Source organism: Phocoena phocoena, chromosome 1, assembly GCF_963924675.1.
Source record: "Phocoena phocoena chromosome 1, mPhoPho1.1, whole genome shotgun sequence".
Taxonomy (NCBI): Eukaryota; Metazoa; Chordata; class Mammalia; order Artiodactyla; family Phocoenidae; genus Phocoena; species Phocoena phocoena.
In genome coordinates this window covers 107,644,242-107,663,103 of record NC_089219.1, presented here as the reverse complement: position 1 = coordinate 107,663,103, position 18,862 = coordinate 107,644,242, and the positions used below count along the sequence as shown (strand labels likewise).

The following is an 18,862-nucleotide window of genomic DNA, read 5'->3' as shown; positions in this document are numbered from 1 at the left end:
AAGAAGAGGAGGAACTACAGAGATAATCACTATCCATGACAATAATAATTGCCAGTCGTTACTTATGGTTTTATGCCCTTTATGAATTTGCCATAGGAATATGCCAAAATATAGAGGAGAGTGAGAAGAATGAAAGCAGAAGCAAGTACCTAGAATAAGGAGTTAGAATCTAAAGAATTGTTATTTAGAGCAGATAAAATAGAAAGAAACATAAGAAATAAGGATTTTGATACAACTCTTACATCAAATTGGATCCCCAGATAATTCACAGTGATCTCAATGCCTCTTGTGACTGGATCAGTTTTCCCAACTCGGTCAAAAACAATATTAATGGTTGCCTGCAGAGACACAGACCTTTACATTAGAGTATCTCAATAATCACCATTTAAAAAAATGATTCAAAATAATGAATTAATCACCAAATGTACCTTACAGGTAGATATTCCTAAAAATGCAATTCTACTCTCAATCCAAATCATATATAAGAAATCTATTTTGGCTATTCACACATAGGCAAACAAAAGTCCCTATCTACACTATCTTTCTTTTCTGTAGAGTCTAAAGGGGAATAAGGCTATGACATATACAAATTAATTTAATAGGATCCAGCAAGGAAACATTTTGGTAGACGAACTCAGGGTAAGAGAATCAAGGAATTCCAGGGTAATTCCCTGTGGTTATTTTCTGACAGCTGTAATATCAATCACTAAAACAACAAAAATAGAGTTATAGCTGACAAACCAACAAAGAAGATCAAATGGAATTACGAAAAATACCCAATTAATCCAAAAGAAGGAAGAAAAAAAGGAAAAAGGGGAAAAAAGAACACACGAGATGAATAAAAACATACAGCAACATGGTTGTTTTAAACTCAACCATATCAATAATCACATTAAATATAAATGGTCTAAACCAGGGGTTGGCAGACTCTGCCACTGTCATATAACTGTAGCTACAGACAATATGTAGATAAATGGGCTTGGCTGTGTTCCAATAAAACTTTTAAAATAAAAGCACGTGGTGGCTGGATTTGGCCTGTGGGCTATAGATGGCTGACTCCTGGTCCAAATATGACAATTAAATGGCAGAGAGCACCAGATTAGATAAAAAAGCAAGTTGCTTACAAGAAACCCACTTTAAATATAAAGATACAAATATGTTAAAAGTAAAAGTATGGAAAAAGATATATTATGCTAACGCTAATCAAAAGAAAGCTGGACTGTCTATATTAATATGAGACAAAGTAGATTTCATAGCAAAAAATAAAAGGGTCATTTCATAAGAATAAAAGAATCATTTCAACAAGGGGCACATAATGACATGACATACATGAAGCAAAAAAGTGATAGAATTTAAAAAAAGGCAAATCCACAATAGGTGGACATTTCAACACCCCTCTCTCAGTAATTAAGTAGTCAGAAAATCAGTAAGAGTACAGAAAACTTTAACAATACTATCAACCAACTTGACCTAATTGACACTTGCAAGCCATTACACCCAACAGGAGTAGAATACACATTCTATTCAAGTGTACATAGAACATTAATCATGGTTAGCCATATTCTGGGTCAGAAAACAAGTCTCAATAAATTTAAAAAGATTCAAAGTATATTCGCAGATCACATGAAATTAAATTAGAAAGCAATTACAGAAAGATATTCAGATGATCCCCAAATATTTTATAACATACTGCTAACCCACAAGTCAAAGAAGAAATCAAAAAGGAAATCAGAAAGTATTTTGAACTGAATGAAAATAAAAATAAACATCAAAAAAGTTGCATTTTGTGAGACGCAACTAAAATAGTACTTAGCAAGAAATTTATAGCATTAAGACACCTATATTAAAAAAAAGGTTTCAAACCAATGATCTTAGCTTCCACTTTAAGAAATTAGAAAAACAAGGCCCCCAAAAAGCAGAAGAGAAATAATAGTAGAAACGAGAAAAACAACAGAGAAAAATCAATTAACCCAGATGCTGGTTCTTTGAAAAGTTCAATAAGATTGATAAACTTCTATCGAGACTGATCAGAAAAAAAGAGAAAAGACACACATTATCAATATCAAGAATTAGAGAGATATCAATTCACATCCACTAAAATTATTATAGTTAAAAAGATAGATAATAAGTGTTGGAGAGGATGTGGAGAAATTGCAACCATCACACATTGCTGGCAGGAATGTAAATTGGTACAGATGCTTTAGAAAACAGCCTGGTAGTTTGGCAGTTTATATAGTTAGCGTAAACATATAGTTAGCGTATAACCCAGCAATTCTACCCCTACAGGTTTCTACCTAAGAGAAATGAAACATCTGTCCACATAAAAACTTACACATGAATGCTCACAATAGCATTATTTACAGTGGACAAAAAGTGGAAACAACTCAAATGTCCATCAACTGATAAGTGGATAATTTAAATTAATGTGGTATATCCATATAAGGAAATAAATATTACTCAGTCATAAAAAGGAATGAAGTACTGATAGAGGCTACCACATAGATGAACATTGAAAACATTTTGTGAAGAAGCCAATCACAAAAGATCACATTGTATGATTCTATTTACATGAAATGTCCAGAATAGGGAAATTTATAGAGACAGAAAGTATCAATAGATTAGTGGCTGCCTGAGGCTGGGGGAGAAATAGGGAATGACTGCTAGTGAGTATGGGATTTCTTTTTGGGGTGATAAAAATTGATTGTGTTGATGCTTACACACTTTGTGAATATTAAAAACCACTGAATTGTACACTAAATGGGTGAATTGTATTGCATGTGAATTATATCTCAATAAAGCTGTTACATAAAAAGAGAATGAGAGAGGTGACATCATTACAGACTTTATAAATATTAAAAGGATAATAAGAGAATACTATGAACAATCTTATGCCAATAAATTTGACAACTTCAATAAAAATGGATAAATTCTTTGTAAGACACAAGTACAAAAGTTCACTCAAGAAGAAATAGATAACCCTGAATAAACTTTATACATATTAAAAAAATTATATTTGTAGTTAAAAAACTCTCTGCAAAGAAAACTCCAGGTCTAGATGGCTGATGAAATCCACCAAACATTTAAGAAAGAAATAATAACAATTCCATGCAAACTCTTCTGCTAATTAGAAGAGAAAGAAATACTTCTCAACTTATTCTCTAAGGTTAGACACCTAAACCAAACAAAGACATTAACAAGAAAACTACATTCTGGTATTCCTCATAAACATAGATGCACAAATTCTTAACAAAATTTTAGTAAATTAAATCTAACAAAATATAAAAAGGATAATACATCATGGCCAAGTAAAGTTTACTGCAGGAATGCAAGGTCAGTTTAATATTCAAAAAGTAATGTAACACTATATTAGCAGACTAAAAAAGAAAAACCATATGATCATCTCAATAGATGCAGAAAAGCATCTGACAAAATCAAACATGCTTTCATGATTAAAAACACTCAAGAAACTATGAATAAAAGAAAATTCCTCAGCCTGATAAAGGGCACCTAAGAAAAACCGACAGCTAACATCACACTTAATGGTGTAAGACTGGATGCTTTCCCCCTAAGATCGGGATGACTGCTCTATTTAACTCTGTAACTGGAGGCTTTGGTCAGTGCAGTAAGGCTGGGGGAGGAGGATCAGAAGAAAGGTAGGATGGAATTGTTTATGTAGAAAAATCCTACGAAATTTATAAAAAGCTTCTAGAAATAATAAGGGAGTTTAGCGAGGTTGCAGAATATAAGATCAATATACAAGAATCAATTGTATATCTATATACTAGTAACACTTAGAAATTAAAATTATAAAAACATTTTCATTTATAATAGCATCAAAAAATTAAATACTTAAGAGATAAGTCTGATGAAAGTTTTGTACACTAAAAACTATAAGGGCTTCCCTGGTGGTGCAGTGGTTGAGAATCCGCCAGCTAACTCAGGGGATGCAGGTTCAAGTCCTGGCCCGGGAAGATCCCACATGCTGCCTGAACGGGCCTGTTCGCCACCAACTACAGACCCTGCGCTCTAGAGCCCACGAGCCACAACTACTGAAGCCCGTGGGCCTGGATCCCATGCTCTGCAACAGGGGAGGCCACCGCAGTGAGAGGCTCGCGCACTGCAACAAGGAGTGGCCTCTGTTTGCCGCAACTAGAGAAAACCCGTGTGCAGCAACGAAGACACGATGCAGCCAAAAATAAATAAAATAAAATTTAAAAAGAGTAATAAAAACTATAAAACACTGTTGAGAGAAACTAAAGAAGATCTAAATAAATGAAGAGTTGTACCATGCTCATGAATTGGAAAACTCATTGATCAAGACAGTGTGGTATGGGCAGAAGTAAATATATAAGATACATATAAATCTCAATAGAAAAAAAGAGAGTACAGAAACAGACCCACACACATATGGTCAATTAGTTTTTGACAAAATTGCAAAATCACCTCAATGGAGAGAGGATACTCTTTTCAACAAATGGTGCTAGAACAATTGGCTATCTATATGAAAAAAATGAACTTGGATTCATACTCCAATATCATATTAGAAAATTAACTCAAGATGGATCATGGACCTAAATGTAAAACCTAAAACTATAAAATTTCTAGAAGAAAACATATGAAAAAAATCTTTGTGACAAATCTTTAGACAAATATTTCTTTTTTTTTTGCAGTATGCGGGCCTCTCACTGTTGCGGCCTCTCCTGTTGTGGAGCACAGGCTCCAGACGTGCAGGCTCAGCGGCCATGGCTCACGGGCCCAGCCGCTCCGTGGCATGTGGGATCTTCCCAGACCAGGGCACGAACCCGCGTCCCCTGCATCGGCAGGCAGACTCTCAACCACTGCGCCACCAGGGAAGCCCTAGACAAAGATTTCTTAGATACAGCACCAAAAGCATAATCCATAGTAGGAAAAAAAAAGATAAATAGGACTTCATCAAAGTGAAGAATTTCTGGTTTTCAAAAGATACTGCTAAGAGAATGAAAAGCCAAGCCACTGACTGGGAGAAAATATCTGAAAATCACATATTTGATAAAAGGCTTCCAGACTATATTGAAAAACTCTCAAACGCAATAAAAAGAAAACAACCTAATTAAAAAATTGGCAAAAAAATTTGAATAGATACATTGCCAGAGAGGATATACAGGTGGCAAAAAGGCACATAAAAAGTTGTTCAACATCATTAGACATTAGGAAAATGCAAATTAAAATGATTCAATACCACCTCATACTTATTAAAACATCTAAGATTAAAAAGACTGACTACACAATGTTGGTGAGGATGTGGAATAACTGAAACCCTCAAACACTGCAGGTGGGAATATAAAATGGTGCAACCTCTTCGGAAAAGTTTGGCTGTTTCTTCAAAAGTCAAACATACAACTGCCATATGATCCAGCCATTCTACACTTAAATGCTTTCTCCCAAGAGAAAAGAGAGCATATGTCCAAATACAGACTTGTACGTAGATGTTCACAGCAGCTTTATTGTAATATCCCCAAACTGAAAACAAACAAATATCGATCAGCAGGCGAACAGATAAACAAATTGTGGCACATCCATACAGTGGAACACTACTCAGCAATAAAAAGCAACAGGGGCTTCCCTGGTGGCGCAGTGGTTGAGAGTCCGCCTGCCGATGCAGGGGACGCGGGTTTGTGCCCCGGTCCGGGAAGATCCCACATGCTGCAGAGCGGCTGGGCCCGTGAGCCATGGCCGCTGAGCCTGTGCGTCTGGAGCCTGTGCTCTGCAACGGGAGAGGCCCCAACAGTGAGAGGCCCGCGTACCGCAAAAAAAAAAAAAAAAAAAGTAATAGAGAGGCATTACAAAGGGGCCTGAGGAAACTTTTGGAAGTGATGATGGATGTGTTCTCTATCCTGATTGTGGTGATGACTGTTGCACAGGTATATATATATATATCAAAATTTACCAAATTGTATACTTTAAATATGTACAGTTTGTTGAATGTCAATTACATCTCAATAAAGCTGTTAAAAATGTTATGCTCTCCTAAAGGCTGCATCTCAGGAAAAGCCTTTAGTAGCTTAGTTAATTGAATACACTATCTTCATTTATCCTCTCCCACTGAATGAATCAAGATTTAAAAATGTCATCTGAATGGGTATTAGCATCAATTTATTATAACATTAGATCTGTTAAATCCAGAATCCTCCATTCATCTACACTGATCAAAATTAACTAACAAGCTGACAAAGCTCCTCTTTGTGCAAGCACAGCCCCAGTGGGAAAGTCACCGAACTAGAACGTCAAATCAGCCTTTTCTATAATCACACTGAAATCCATTAATACCTGCAGATGAGTCACAAGTAAAGACAAATAATGCAGTACATAAAATGCACATAAAGAATAGAGCATTAAGGGAGAGCCACAAAAGAATAAGAGCTGTAAGCACAGAAAATGAATTTATCTGTAGAAATATGTTTTAGAATTTACTTTTTTGGGTATATACAGATTATTGAAAAGGACAGGTGGTTTCTATTCTGAGCTGAAGGTAGGAATTGCGTTATATACAATCACGTACTCATGCGTAATATGGAAAGCAGGGTGTAGAATAAGAAACTTCAATATTCACTCTTCATATATTTCATAATCTAAGAACTTATTCATGATTTCTGACAGAAGAAAAATGCAACCTCCCTCTTCTAGGTGACCCAAAAAGGAGAGGATGAAAAAATGAGGCTCAGAGATGTGAAAGATCACATTTTCTATTGACTCAACTGGATTTGGAGTTTAGTTCAATGCCTCAACCGAACTCAATTTTCTCTCTCTGCCATTACCAGGGAAAATCACCTAAATCCTGACAATTAAAAATAATATACTTACCATGAAAATTTTCCAAACACAGTAAATAGAGAAAAAGTAACCCAGAAAATTAAAATATTTCCCCTTGAAAGTTTTGGAGTATTCTATTCTCTCCTGAGGGAAAACAAACACAAAACATGGTTAGTCTCAGCAAAATTACATTTATATTCCACAAAATTCCTGCCTCTATGAATCACTGTTCAGGCTAAGAATTAAAACCACACATGATAATAATATTAAAATAACAGTAATAGTAGTAGTGGGAAAAATTTATTGAATGATTACTTTAAGCCAGAAATTAGGATAAACACCTTACATGCATTATCTACTTTAATCTTCATAACAACTCTTATGAGATATGTTCTCTTTAATTTTACAGATGAGAAAACAGAGGCTTAGAGAGGTTAAATAACTTGCTTAAGGTTGCAGAGCTAGTGAGTAAGGGAAGTTAGGCTCAGGTCTATCTGTCTTCAAAGCCTATGTTTACCTCTATCCTACATGGCTATTCCTGTGAAGTAATCCTCAAAAAGGATTAAAATAGTTTGAACAACCTTAACTAATAGATTTTGCATATTTAAATTACACTGCATTTTAGGTGTACAAAGGAAAGTTACTTCTTGTAGTTAGGTCCCTTCTTGATCTGGATCCTTTAAAATAGCGCTAGACCACGGCAGATTGGTGTCTTACTGCTCTTACACTATTATTAACTTGCAAGAGAACAAAAAACAGAGGAGCTACCATAGGAGCTACCCTCTTGATCCTGGATCATCAGTAGGAAGTGGTGTGTGCCACCTTCCTAGATGACTAAAAGCCTCTTCTGACTATCCCACTAATTTCTATTTTTGAGAGTGTTCCATTAAGGGTTTTGCTACTGGTAGGAGCAATGTCACAAAGAGTGCAGCCATCAGTGCTTCATGGCTGATATTGAAGCTATGAGGTGCCTCTTACATGGCTTGGCCATAGAGGATGCTAAAAAGCTATTTAGTCTTGTTCTCTCTTCAATCATATTAGTAAAAACCACACTTCAGTTTCCTTGCTCTGTACCTTGGTAGCATATAGATCAGCCGTTTCCAGGAAAAGCTGCCTGCTTAGTTCTTCCAAAGCATCCACTTCCTGTTGAATAAGAGTAAGATCTGGCACAAAATGGGCATCAAGGTTTAAATCACATAGAAGTTTCAAGGAACAGCAATAAAGAAAGCATATGCTTTTGGTTTCTTCTACAGTGGGTCCTAGGAACTGCCCATATTTTCAATTTCCTGCTTATAGCCAGCAGTACTACTTTAGAACAATTTTTCCAACCTCAGACACAGGTGTATAAAGCTTTTCCATCAAGAGCGTCACCACCAAACACCTACCACTCAGTTTCTCACTAGCTCAAGTGGCTCAGAGAGGTGGTTCTGTTTATTTTTGCTTTATCTAGTTAGATTAAGTCAAATGTAATCTTTGGAATCTCAAAAGGTTACATAGTAAGAAAAACACCTATAATATAGCAAAGTTTTCTCCTGAAATATCTGAATAAACACAATGTTAGGGAAGGGAACTAATGTTTACTGAGTTCTAATACAGGCTGGGATTTATAGACATTACCTTCTTTAGTTCTTTACGATATTATCTTCTATTATTTACAACAATCCCATGAGATAGGTGTTATTATCCATTTTGCAGATAAGGAAAGTAAAGCTCAGAGAGTCAAATAACTTGCTCAAAGTCACACAGCTAATAGACATGGAAGCAAAGTCAGATCTGTCTTACTCCAAGGCCTGCTCTTTCCATTACGCTATGCCACTTTCGAAGAACTCAGTGAGGTCGTGTGATTATCCTCTCCATTTAGGAAAGGACTCAGAGATCTTAAATAATCCCGATACTTTTTTGACTTGACTTAGTGTTGCTAAGATAGCTTAAACCTAAACTTTGGCTGTTATGAATTTTTAAGTAATAAAAATAGTAAAGACAGCCCTTTCTAAAACAGAAGCATTGGCTTTAATCCAAATCCTCCCTCCTCTCTGTGAGTTTTCCACTATTACCCAAATCAGCAAATGCCCTTCAGCTCCTTCCTCAGTACTGGCTGCTGTTGGCATGGTCCAGGCCACTGAATAATGCGGTTTAATGAGTTACACGTTTGGCTCTTCCATGATTAGGCAGTAAGCTCCTTGAGGAGAGAGGCTATCCTCTGCTCATCATTTTATCCCTTAGCACTCTGCTGGAAATAGGAGATGAGAAATGAATTTAAAGTCATCTTTTTTTTCTCTCTCCTGTGGTCATCCTACTTTTTTTTCTTTTTCTTTTTCCAATTCTTACCTGCATTTCACACCAGAAAGATATGTCATAATTTATAGCAAGAATAGGTTACATTCTTTTTCTCCAGTTGAGGGACAGGGGAATCTGTTCTTCCTCAGGCCAGAGAATGAAGCAGGAATATGCTATTTTACCTCTAGTCCCCCACCCCAAATTCCAGCTTAATAACCTGGTAGCCACAAAGAGATTTGGTTACTCAATTTGGGAATCAGTTTAACACTGCAACCAGCTGGGCCAAGACAAGTCCATTATCCCAATCTCCTTGATTCTTTAAACCAAAAAGTCACTGGAGATACAGAGCTGCTTAAAATTTGTTTGTTTCTAAAACTGACTGCTTTAGAAATGGGCCCTTACAATCTCATATACAAACCATCCATCTGGGGGAGGCATTGTTTTGTGGTGGTGTTTCAGAGGTGGGAAATACAATAGTGTAGTGGAAAGAACTGAGGAGACCACAGTTCTGGTCTTATCTTTGCCACAAGCCACTGTGTGACAACTTCTCTGGGTCTATTTTCTCATCTGTAAAATGGAAAGACTGACATGTTAGGACCCCTCCAGTTCAAAGACAATGGTTTTATTATTTTATGATCTTCTATGGCTGTTGGAACGATGACTGTACACATTGTATTTCCTAAGCCCAGCCCTGGCCAGCTGAACTCTGTTGCAGTCAGGTATCTTAGAAGAGAATATCCCAATACTATTTTTTCTTCTGCCCTTGGTCCAGAGTTGAGAAAAAGAATCAAGCAGAGGGATAAAGGATACTTTCACTTCCTGGTGCTGAAGTGGTAACACTCTTTATCATTCCCCAGAATCCTGATGGTTTGTTATGCACCTCCCCCTTCTGGAACATAGTCCTCCGTGTCATTGCCATCCTGAAATAAAATATAAAACCTCAGCAAGGAAGCATGGACCCTCGTACTCCACTCTCATCCGCTTTCCAGTCTCATAACTGCTCCTTTCATTTGCTGAGCTGTTCAGGGAAGGATTCAAATTCTGGAGTCCCACTTTTCCACTGCTTACAACTGAGGGAAAAGCATACACTCCCAGAAGGAATGTGGAATAGGTGAAGGAGCACAGAATTGGAGTAGGCAATAAATTTGAGGACTGCCTCTACAACTTGGAAACTGTGAGACCTTAGAGTTTTCATTTCCTCATCTCTGGATGATTGTGAAGATCAATGAAATAATATATTTAATTATTACCATTATCATTTAAAAACAAAATAAAACAATAGCTAACATGCCTAGCTAAAGGATCAGGTACAGGGTAGAAACTCAATAAATGTTTTTTGCTTTCCTTTTTAAAAGCAGACAAAAGAAAAACAAACAAACAAACCAACAAAAACCTCGGAAAATCACATAAACCTGGCCTCTTCTAAAACACCATTCTCCCTTTAATGACAGTCTCCCCCTACTACCGAATAAATCAATGGAAAACTTGTCCTTCCTCTTGTCCTGTCAGTCTGTGGAAGGACCTACCGCTTCAGTGGTGGCTGCTGGCATTTTCCAGCCCACCACATAGAATAGGGTCCTTGTGAGGAAAAATAGAGCATTTGTGCATAAATGGCTTCTTGAAGAGTACAATAGGCCAAGGCCTACAGGCTTAAAGTAAACCAGAATGAGTCTAATAAAAAGAGTTGTAGAACTAAAGAAAAATTTAACTCAAGGTTAACCTCAAAAGGATGACAAGAGATAGAAGTGGTAAGGATAAAGAAGCAGCATTGGTATTCATGGTTAGGACCAATACAAATGGAACCAATGGTACCAAATACCAAATGGTATTTTTGTGGGCTAAATTCTTTAAGCCATTGGCTAAAATGATATTAACAATAAAGAATATTAAGTGTGTTAGCCATACTGACTTAATTGTTTCCTCCTTAAAATGACCTTTACCGGGATACTGAGTAAATGGAATATAGCTCCCAAGTTGTATCAGCCCCTTCTGCCTTCTCCTCTACGCATGTGCACCGTAACTCAGCATTATTGGAAGATGTAGAACAGCCAAGAAGAGGCTCAGACCCAGGGAGATTTTGACTTGGCGAGACTCATAAGTCTTAGTTTTCCTATTTTCATAGTTGGGAAAGCTGGAGCAAAAGGGAAGAGGTTCTATTCCACTCATTTACATCAACCTACCATGCTGGATTAAAGGAAGGCAGAGGGAGATAGGGCGCACAGAAGCGCATTTCTGTTGTCCTTAGTTTCAATGTCTATAATACAATAAACATAATGACTGTCTGTGGAGTGGAACCTCTTGAACATGTAAAGACGACAGACACTGCATTGTGGCCCCACAACAGGCAAAGAGGTAATCACTAGAAGAAGTATGCACTTGGTAGTAGTTTGCACGTAAAGAAGCTGAAAAATGTCTACTATGGTTTAAATACTCCATTCTGCCGTTTTCTGGTATCCATCGCTTCTGGTTGGAAGTCAGCAATTACTTTTTTAATTAAACATTTTCTTTTGAGATAACTGTAAATCCACATGGGGTTATAAAAAAAAAACAGAGATACCATGTACCCTTTCCCCACCTTTCCCCAATGGAAATCTTGTGGGTACAATATCACAACCAGGATACTGACACTTATAGAGTCAAAATACAGAACATTTCCATTACTACAAGGATTCCTCATGTTGCCCTTGTATAGCCCACTTCCCTCCTCCCACCCCCAGGCCTTCTTTAACCCCTGGCAACCACGAATCTGTTTCCACTTCCATTTTGTCATTTAAAAAATGTTATATAAATAGAATCATACAGTATGCACCCTTTGTGAATTGGCTATTTTACTCAGCATAATTTTCTGGAGATTCATACAGGTTGTTGCATCTATCAGTAGTTCATAACTTCTTATTACTCAGCAGTATTCTGTGGTATGGATAAACCACACTTTAACTATTTATCCATTTAAAGGGTATCTGGATTATTTCCATTTTTGGCTACTATGAATAAAGCTGCTATAAACATTAAGGCACAAATTTTTGTGTGAAGATAAGTCTTCATTCCTCTGGAAAAAGTACCCAGGAATGCAGTTGCTATGTTGTGTAATAGTTGCATGTTTAGTTTTTTTAAGAAACTGCTAAACTGTGTTCCAGAGTTACTATGCTATTCCACATTCTAACCAGCAATGTATGAGTGATCCAGTTTCTCTGCATCCTTACTAGCATTTGTTGTTGTCACTAATTTTTATTTTAGTCATTCTAATAGGTATGTAGTAATAGCTCATAGTTTTAATTGCATTTCTCTAACGGCTAATGATGTTAAAAAGCCTTTTCATGTGCTTAATTGCCATTTATACAACGTGTACAGTGAATGTCTGTGCAGGTCTTTTGCCCAACTTCTAACTGGACTGTTTGATTTTTTTTTTTTTCTCTAACTTGTGAAAGTTAGTTCTTTCTCAGATATGTGGTTTTCAAATACTCTCTCCCAGTCTGTAATTTTTCTTTTCATCCTCTTAGCAGGGTTTTTCACAGAGTGAAATTTTTTCATTTTGATGAAGTCCAATTTATCAATTTTTCCTTTTATAAATTGTGCTTTTGGTGCCAAGTCTAAGAACTCTTGTGTAGCCCTAGATTTCAAATATTTCTCCTATTTTTCTACCAAGTTTTATAGTTTTACATTTTGAATTAATTTTTGTATAAGGTGTGAGACTTACACTGAGATTCATTTAAAAAATATCTATGGATGTCCAATTGTTCAAGCACCATTTGTTGAAAAGGCTATCTTTCCTCCACTGAATTGATTTTGCAAATTCGTAAACAAATTAGTTGAGCATTTTTCTGTTGGTCTGAGTCCTCTATTCTGCTCCATTGGTCTATGTATTTATACCTCTGCCAATATAATCCTTGATTATAGCTGTATAATAAGTTTTGAAATCAGATAGACTGATACTGTTCATTTTACTTTTTCAAAATTGTTTTAGCTATTTTGAAAAAGTGTCTAGTACTTTTGTGTCTCCATATAAACTTTAGAATAATTTTGTGTGTATCTACAAAAAATCTTGCTGGGATTTTGAAATGACTTACATTAAACGTGTACATCAATGTGGGGAGAATTAACATCTTTACTATGTTGAGTCTTCCAATCTATTAAACATGGTATGTTTCTCTATTTAGACCTTTGATTTCTTTCATCGGCACTTCATAGTTTTCAGCATATAAGTCCTGTACGTGTTGTGTTAGATTTATACCTAAGTATTTCATTTTTTTTGAGTGACTGTAATTTGTACTGTATTTTTAATTTCTAGTAATATAAAAATACAATTAATTTTTGTATGTTTACTTTGTATTCTACAACCTTGTTCAGCAACCATTACTCTTTTTGTTGTTCCCCTATATTTATCATTTTTCTCTTGATGCTTTCAAGATTTTTTCTTTATCTTTTAGCAATTTGACTATATGAACCTAGGTGTAGTTTTGTGGTTCCCCTACTTAAGCCTCTTAGATCTGTAAATTAATGTTTTCCACCAAATTTGGAAGGCTTTTGGCCATTATTTTTTCAAGTACTTTTTTGGCCCCTTTCTCCTTCTTCTAGGACTCCAACTACAAGTATTTAGACTGCTTGATATTGCTTCATCCTGAGATTTTGTTCATTTTTCTTCCATCTTTGATTTCTCTATTCTTCAGACTGAATAATTTCTATTGATCTGCCTTCAAGTTCACTGATTCTTTCTTCTGCCATCTCAATTCTGCTAAGTCTACATAGTAAAATTTTCATTTCAGTTACTGTAGTATTCAGGTTTGAATTTTCTTTTGTTTCTTTTTTAAAATATAGTTTCTATTTCTCTTTTGAGACTCCTTTTCTGTTCACTAATTAATATTATGCTTCCTTCACTTCTTTGAATGTATTTATAATAGCTGTTTTCAAGTCTGTTTGCTAAATCTGTTATCTGGGCCCCCCCTGGAGTTGTGTCTATTAGTTGCTTTTTATCTTGAATATGGGTTGCACAGTTCTGTTTCTTTGTATGTCTAGTAAGTTCTGATTGAAAACTTGACATTGTAGATATTATGTTTTAGTGGCTTTGGAATCTTTTTTATTTTCTGAGGACTGCTCTTTTTTTGTTCTAGTAAGCAGTTAATTTACCTGGACTTGAAATGTGAAACTGTCATACTTACTGTGTGCAGTAACTAACGTTTCTGCTCAGCTTTTCAACTCTTAGCGGCTCTTTCTTTAGCCTGACTCTGGTGGTTTCCTCTGAGCCTGAGCAGGTTAGTGGTCAACAAAGAATTTGGGCAGATTTTATAATCAGGTTTTAGGCCTTGCTTACCCTCTCTGTGGTCCCTTTGTTTCTAGGGATCCCTCCTAAATTTCTAATTGCTTTGCCAGTCCTGAGTTGTACCTTCTGACACCTCAAGTCAAGTAAGAATTTCACTTTCTGTCATCCAACTTGTCTAACTTACATACCTGTCACTTTCTGTCATCCAACAATGTCTAACTTACATACTGTTCAGACAATGCATTCAGTCAAAGACACAACAGACTTGCAAATCTCATTAAGAGGCAATGCTATCTCTCAAGGGTAGACCCCTTTCTAGTTTCTGCCTACTTCTCAGCTCTCTGGTATTTCCTCTACACATGCATAGTTTAGTGATAAGGCAGGGATTTGGGCAGAGTTTATATGTAGATTGTAGATCTCAGTCCTTCTGCATCTCTCTTGCTTCCAAAATTTTCCCTTTAAATTTTCCAGTTACTCTGCTGATTTGAACTCTATCAATCTGTATACTTGAGTGGGCAGTGGTTGAAGAGCACTCCGAGGCAAGAAAACCACAAACATGCAGTTACCTGACACTCTTCAAATTTCTACCTGTCTCTGTTCATTTGCCATTGCCTTTGAATATTTGTTTTTAACAATTTTTCCTGTTTCTAATTCAAGGGTAGAGATAAAGTTTTTCCTCATAGTAATAGCTTGCATTAACTTTTACATACTCTACGTACTCTAGGTTTTTTGTTTTTGTATGTCATAAGCTGTGTGAAAAAGTATAAATTCAGAATTTGTGGGTTGAAAGGGATCCTAGAGACCTTTTAGTTAACCCCACCATTTTACAAATGAGAAAACTGAGACAGTTTAGTATTTGCTCAAGATGACTTAACAAGTTTCTTGTAAAGTGATTGTCTAGTTCAAGTTCTCTTCCTTATACTATGGTGTATAGTTGCATAATTGTATTTTTTATCTTCTACAAAACTACAATTTCAAAACTAATATTGTTTGTGAAAAAAGACTATACTTCAGTTATATCATAGATCTCCAAAACAAAAGCTTTAAAATCTAAGTCAACAGAAAAATCAAACAAAATAACAGGTCACTTATTTCTCTCAAACTGAAAAAAGCTGAAAGGCTTTGATCACTAACTCAGCGTATTTATACTATCTGAACTAGGTTTTTGATGAATATTTTCCAAATACTATAAACCTTATCCTCTATTCAGTGTTCCAAGTGAGAAGACAGTATGCCTCTTTCCTGCCCCCATTTTCAACCATTAACTTTTCTGTACATAACAGATACTATTTTTCGTGTATGTCATCTCACTAGGGCCCTCTGCTGTTAAATTGAAAGATGTTTTCTGGTCACTACTCTTCTGCAACTATGAGTGTTTCTGCAAACATTTTTTCAATATTTTGGTAAATAGCAAGGACATTGTATGAACCTTGAAGGTAGCAGTGTTGTCATGTTAGCTGTCTATCTGCCCTGTTAGCTCCACTGGGTAAAGAACTGTGATAATTAGGTTAAGTTGGGAGGCTGATTCTTCTGAGAGCCACTCAAATTAGTAAGACCTACGGCAGGACCACAAACCATCCCAGACCCTGACTTAACAAGGTCTATAGGGGTACATGTATAGATCAGAGCCAATTCCTCAGCATGACTAGCGATGAAATGGCTTAAAAGTGCACGTCCACAGTGACATGGGTCATGACTTTATATTCATCTCTCTATATAAATAAAATAAATATAGTCCAAGGGAGAATGACCATGGGAATCAAAATAGTATGTTCCTATACAAGTATCTTTTAATATTGAACAATGTTGCTCTTGTTGTTATATTCTAAAAATCTACATTTATATTCATTCATGTAAAATAAACTGTAGAGCATGAATGTGAACAAAACATATATAAGTAAACAAATGTATACACATGTGTATCTACTTCCACTCCCTTAGTAAAGATGTATACAAATGGAGATAAATAATTAGTTGGTGAATCTGGACCTCTTTATCATTCTAATGTTTATTGTTCTCTCTTATATTGTCTTCTTTGACTTGATTATGTATCTTACTACAGTAAAGTGTTGAAAGAAGAAACATGAAATGGAAAAACACTCATGCAATTTAAAACTTCTATGACATCATTTTTATATGAGTACTAATAACTCTAATAAAAACAGTAGACCAATAAGCTTCATGAAGGTAGGAGCTGATTACCTCGCTCATCATTCTATCTCTATGTAGTATTCAGCATTTAGTACAGTGCCTCGCATAAAGTAGGCTTTCTATGTAATTATTAAGTGAATGACTATATGAATGAATAAATAAAGGTAAAGTATTAAAACCAAATGATTGTCCTGCTGAGATTATTAATAAGTTAGATAGTTTTCCTTGGCTATGTATAGTTCACTGTTCTAAGAACTCTACATGTTAGTCAACTCATTATTATTATTTCCATTTTACAGATAAGGAAACCAAGACATAAAGAAATAAAGCAACTAGCTCAAAGTCACACTGTGAGTTGTAGGCCAAAGATTCAGATTCAGATAGTCTGAATCTAGAGCCTATGCTTTTACCCGCTGTGATACAGATTTCTAGAAATGTCACCTCAAAAACACACATTTTAAAAGTAGTTTTTAAATAATAAAAACAACAATAGCTGGAAGACTTGAAGGATTTTTTAAAGTAGTTGGAGAAAGGGAAGTTGAAATAAGGCATGAAAAAGTTTGTAAAAATGTAGCACAATAGACTTTTAAAACATCCAGTGTAGAATACCTTCAAATATAAAAGTTATTCTAAAATTTATCTCAAGAGAATTTATCTAAAGTTAGGAACTAAGGTTGAATTTGAAAATTTTCTTTCACATAAGATTAGACACTAAGTCTTTGATGGTTCCCTAACTTAAAAATGAAATGAGATGAAATTCCCTGTTAGCACCAATTCATGTCAAATTTCCTTGTTGAAAAATTCTAACAGCATTAATGTGCTGATATCTTACCTTTTCTTTTTGCTTATGATCATATCCATGGTTTGGAGTAGTCGCCGTTCCAGGGCTACAATATCTGTGTCAGTCACATTCCTATAATAAGCACAAGCTGTTAGCAAAGTTTTGGGTTCCATCCCTGGGCATAATACAAGGCAGCTGGAGAAACACATAAACCTCAATTGTTACCCTATAATTCAAGGAACTGTATTTTTTCTGAGGAATATTAAAATAACTATAATAAGCAAAAATGTTTTTGTTGTCATTTTTTAATAGCTAATTCTTCTGGGGCCTCAGGGGAGTAGAAGGTAACTAGCTCTCTTATAGACTTGCTTAACTTTGATCCAGTGACATTTAGGATATACGTGTATGCACAGTTTTAACTTGGCATTGTCAACTACTGTTCTACTTTTGGGAGGAACTGATTTGCTGAGGTTGAGACTAGCTCACATTGCTGTCCACTAAAAATGTGTCTTTAAAAAGTGGGGGTGAAAAGGGGGTGGAGAAGATCAGACTGAAATTGCCATTTTAAAAATAAATAAATGTAGGACAAATAACAAGGGCAAGCAATGTAAGTGATAAGACTTATTTGAAAGATTCCTAGGTCAATGCCCATAAGGACAGAGAAGAGTAAAAAGGCAGTGTCATAGATCTAACATTTAAGTATTAATGATGGTGGCACGATGTGACATATGTATTAATAAGTAATGGGAAAAAAGAAAAGAGACAAAACTCTTGTTACCTGAGGAAGTAGGACAGGTAAGTGTATGGGCAGTTGACAGCACCAAATCCAGAAAGAAGAGCCATGAGAGTCACTCCAATCACACCTACCCGGCTGATGAGTTGTTCTATGGACAAGATCCCTAAAAATATCAAAGCACATTAATGTCAGGTGATACAGGTAAAACGGCTTTCACCTGCACAGCAAAAGGAAACATCACTGAAAACAGCAACCATTACTTTTAGCTAACTTACATAAGCTAAATTTTCATTATTAATATGTAGATTTTTCTCTAATAAATATGTCTATTGATTTTCTTCTTATCTCAAATGCTTCCAGAATCATTCTATTCTTGGGTAATGGTAATAGTAAAATAATAATAATAACAACACTTATAAGTAACACTTATTGTCTATTTATTCAAGGTAGTGTGAACTCTAACAAAGGTAGTACTTTTAGTAAAAGGTTTGGCAAAAAAATTAGGAAAGCAAATCTGCTGGAAAAGTATAAATAGCAGATACTACTTCTTACTATAGTTAACTTCAATCTATACATTTTCCCCTAATGTCATAAGCTCTTTACCTACCTTTGTCTTATTCATTTTTGCCATCAATACACACATAATGCATCTAATAAATGGGCCTAATTTATAGAATGAGTAATTCAAATGTAAGTACGTGAGTTTTTGATACTCAGTTGTATTCTAATTATCAATTGTTTCCTATTATTTGAGAAGGCTGAAAATCAACTTGGTAGTTAAAATAAATGCTATTGTTGATGTACTGGGGATACATGAGAGAAAGCAATGCTAAGAATAACTCAGGAAGTTTAGTGTCACAGGAAAAAACTA

At 35.6% G+C, this 18,862-nt stretch overlaps 1 protein-coding gene across 2 annotated transcripts in view; it reads right to left on the bottom strand.

Annotated features, from left to right (window-relative positions):
• Positions 1 to 18,862, bottom strand: part of GPR89A (G protein-coupled receptor 89A) — a 40,366-nt gene that overhangs the window by 3,295 nt on the left and 18,209 nt on the right. Inside the window, exons 6-11 of one of the 2 annotated variants that reach the window (XM_065874333.1) lie at positions 18,034 to 18,154; positions 17,307 to 17,387; positions 9,877 to 9,986; positions 7,864 to 7,952; positions 6,841 to 6,933; positions 243 to 338 (exon numbers count right to left, since the gene is read on the bottom strand). In XM_065874333.1, the coding sequence (XP_065730405.1) occupies positions 243 to 338; positions 6,841 to 6,933; positions 7,864 to 7,952; positions 9,877 to 9,986; positions 17,307 to 17,387; positions 18,034 to 18,154 (590 nt within the window). The remainder of the gene's footprint in view (positions 1 to 242; positions 339 to 6,840; positions 6,934 to 7,863; positions 7,953 to 9,876; positions 9,987 to 17,306; positions 17,388 to 18,033; positions 18,155 to 18,862) is intronic. The other variant, XM_065874341.1, reaches the window with a different exon arrangement.